General features: G+C 46.4%; 1 protein-coding gene across 1 annotated transcript; it reads right to left on the minus strand.

Moving 5' to 3' along the window:
- Positions 1-633: 633 nt before the first annotated feature.
- On the minus strand, positions 634-1,838 carry LOC107301846 (protein argonaute-1; the record flags this gene model as incomplete). The annotated part of the gene is given in 2 exon segments (XM_015831017.1): positions 634-795; positions 1,639-1,838. Coding segments are annotated over 2 exon segments (309 nt in total), but the record flags the coding sequence as incomplete, so codon positions are not given.
- Positions 1,839-3,120: the final 1,282 nt, after the last annotated feature.

A 3,120-nucleotide genomic window follows, 5' to 3' on the forward strand; every position in this document is an offset into this window, starting at 1 on the left:
GCATTTTGTATCCTAAAATATTAGTTTTTATAAATCTAGTCATCTGTTTTAAGGCTCTACAAGTTTCCCTCCCCCCCCTCCACCCGACCCTGAACCAATAAGAAACAGCATTTTTTGATTTGGGGCATTAAAGAACTGGAATTCTTCTCATTTCACAGTCAGAAGTCTACTATTGCGTCTCCTGCCCACCATCCCAGCGTGAAAACCTGTTTTGTTTGTTTGTTTTTAAAACGGAAAGACAGATTCCCTCCCTCGGTTTCAACATTTTGCATTGTGTTTGGTCAGATAACTGGAAAGCCTGAAAAACAGAAAGTCTCTCGTTTTAATACTACAAAGGTGTGTCCATCCAGTTAAGCAGTTCTCCTGCATTGACCCTGGAAAACACGGGTTGTTTCCTAGAAATGTTTTGTCCGCGGCCTGCAGTGATCTCCCCATTGGATAACCACCAGGTGCTCCAATGCTTTATTTCTTTCTTTTTTCTTTCTCTTTCTTTCTTTCTTTCTTTCTTTCTTTCTTTCTTTCTTTCTTTCTTTCTTTCTTTCTTTCTTTCTTTCTTTCTTTCTTTCTTTCTTTCTTTCTTTCCTTCCTTCCTTCTTTCCTTCCTTCCTTCCTTTTCTTTTTTCTTTTCTTTCTATGGCTCCTACAAATCGGAAAGCTTTCTGGAGTGAGGTAAAAATGTTGGGCTTTCAAGCAAAGTACATGGTACGTAAAGTGTCCTGATGAACTTGCACAGCCTTGGCGAGAGCTTGAGGGTCTCGGCCGTTGCTCTGGCCGGAGATGTGGCTGCCTTCTCCGCTAAAAGGGGCAACAGGGAAAGGAATGGGGGGGAGGACGAAACAGAGCATTAATTAGAACACAGAAGGGATGAAGGTAGCAGATTGCCCTGGGCAGGGAAACCACTGTCAGCAAAAATGGCCCAGCTTTATTCCAGGGAACTTTTTAAGACTTCAACTCCCAGAATTCCCCAGCCAGCATCTGAAAAGTTGCCATAGTTGGGAAACACGGCTCTAGACCAGGGCTTTTCAACCAGTGGTACGGGTACCACCTGTGGTACATTGGCACCTGGCACGTGACCATCCTAGAAAAGTGGTAGTGGGGGAGGGAAATGAGCTGAACCGGTGGCAGCACCGCACAAGCCTGAGCGAGAGACGGCTGGAGCTGCAGGGCTGTCAGGGCTCAGTGGAAGCGCCAGGATCAGTGCCAGGCTCCAGCTGGAGCTCGGCACTGATCCTGATGCTTCTGCTGAGCCCAGAAGAAGCGCCGATCAGCTGGAATGTTGCAGCCTCTCCAGGGTCTTGTGATTTACATTCAGATGCTTGGCAACTGGTTCATATTTATGATGGTCACAGTGTCCCAGGGTCATGTGAAGTGACCAAAACCTGCTGCAACCACCCAGCAGACGGGGGGAATAAAAACCAAACACCCAGCTACGGCAGAGGTCCGCAACCTTTTGGGCACCTGGGACCGGTTCCGTGGAGAGAGGTTTTTCCGCGGACCGGAGGGTGCATGTTTTTTTGTGTGCTGCCTGCATCCCACGGATAGGGCTTTGCTTGTTTGTGCGGACCGGTTGCTGGCATGCCAGCGCCCAGTACTGGGCCACGGCCCGGGGGTTGGAGACCCCTGAGCTACGGTACTCACCTGTCATGCTCTTTGTCGACAAGGTGATATCGCGCCCGGAAGGCCACCAATCGGGCATAGTATGCTGGTGCTGGGATAGAAACAGAGCGGGTACAACGAACGTAGGTGTGGCAAAGCTGGTAGGTGAGGATCTGAAGCTCATCTGCTGTGAACCGGTTATCGTCCCAAAGCACGTAGTAATGGGAGGGTCTGCTCGTACCCTAGAGGAGAAGGAATGAAATGGAATGAAAGAGGCGAGACGCATTCCCAGCACAACCATGAAAGGATGCTTAGGTGGTGTTGCAGGACAGAAAGATATATATACAGGTAGTTCTCGACTTACAGCAGTTCATTTAGTGACCGTTCGAAGTTACAACTGATTGGAAAAAGTGACTTAAGGCCTTTTTTTCACACTTACCGCCGCTGCAGTGTCCCCACGGTCACGTGATTAAAATCCAGACACTTGGCGTACCTGACTCATATTTATGTCGGTGGCGGTGTCATCCGACCATTTTTTGCAGCCTTCCGACTAGCAAAATTCAATGGCGAAGCCAGATTCCCGTTAGCAACCATGTTACTCACTTAAGAACTGCAGTGATTCCCTTAACAACTGTGCCAGGAAAAGTCGTAACACGGGGCAAAACTCTCTTAACCGTTTTCTCGCTTAGCAACAGAAATTTTAGGCTGAATGGTGGCCATAAATTGAGGACTAGCTGTTATCTAGGATAGAAAAGTCACCAACGTGGCCTTCCGACTAGCAAAATTCAATGGGGAAGCCAGATTCCCGTTAGCAACCATGTTACTCACTTAAGAACTGCAGTGATTCCCTTAACAACTGTGCCAGGAAAAGTCGTAACACGGGGCAAAACTCTCTTAACCGTTTTCTCGCTTAGCAACAGAAATTTTAGGCTGAATGGTGGCCATAAATTGAGGACTAGCTGTTATCTAGGATAGAAAAGTCACCAACGTGGAAAGTTCTCAGGTTATATAGCCCACATCTCTCCCTCCAAGTGCTCCTAAAAGTACAATTTCTGCAGCACAATCCATTGCGCTCTCCTGCTGGTGAATTTGCAAACATCTCCAGGGTGACATGAAGCCTCTTGAGTATCTAGCAAACTCTCGTTCGTGCTGGGAGACAATCCCAGCACTTCTGGAGAAGACCAGATCCACAAGCTGCTCACTAAAACCCAAACTCCTCTGCAATGTCAACACCACAGATCCTATTAGCTCATAGCAACTCCCTCTCCCTTCCTTCCTTAATAATAACAATAATAATAATAATAATAATAACAACAACAACAACAACTAGGAACTGCTTCCATCCTGCGACGATATCTGTAATACCATCAAACATCCACATCTGCCTATCCCAGGTCCTGGGTAAGGACTCGATAGGTAGACAAAATGCCAAATCCAGTCTGAACATCTGGCTGACTGTGCGATGATCCATAATAATAATAATAATAATAATAATAATAATAATAATAATAATAATAATAATAA

Source organism: Protobothrops mucrosquamatus, unplaced genomic scaffold (assembly GCF_001527695.2).
Source record: "Protobothrops mucrosquamatus isolate PMUCROS unplaced genomic scaffold, P.Mucros_1.0 scaffold18038, whole genome shotgun sequence".
Taxonomy (NCBI): Eukaryota; Metazoa; Chordata; class Lepidosauria; order Squamata; family Viperidae; genus Protobothrops; species Protobothrops mucrosquamatus.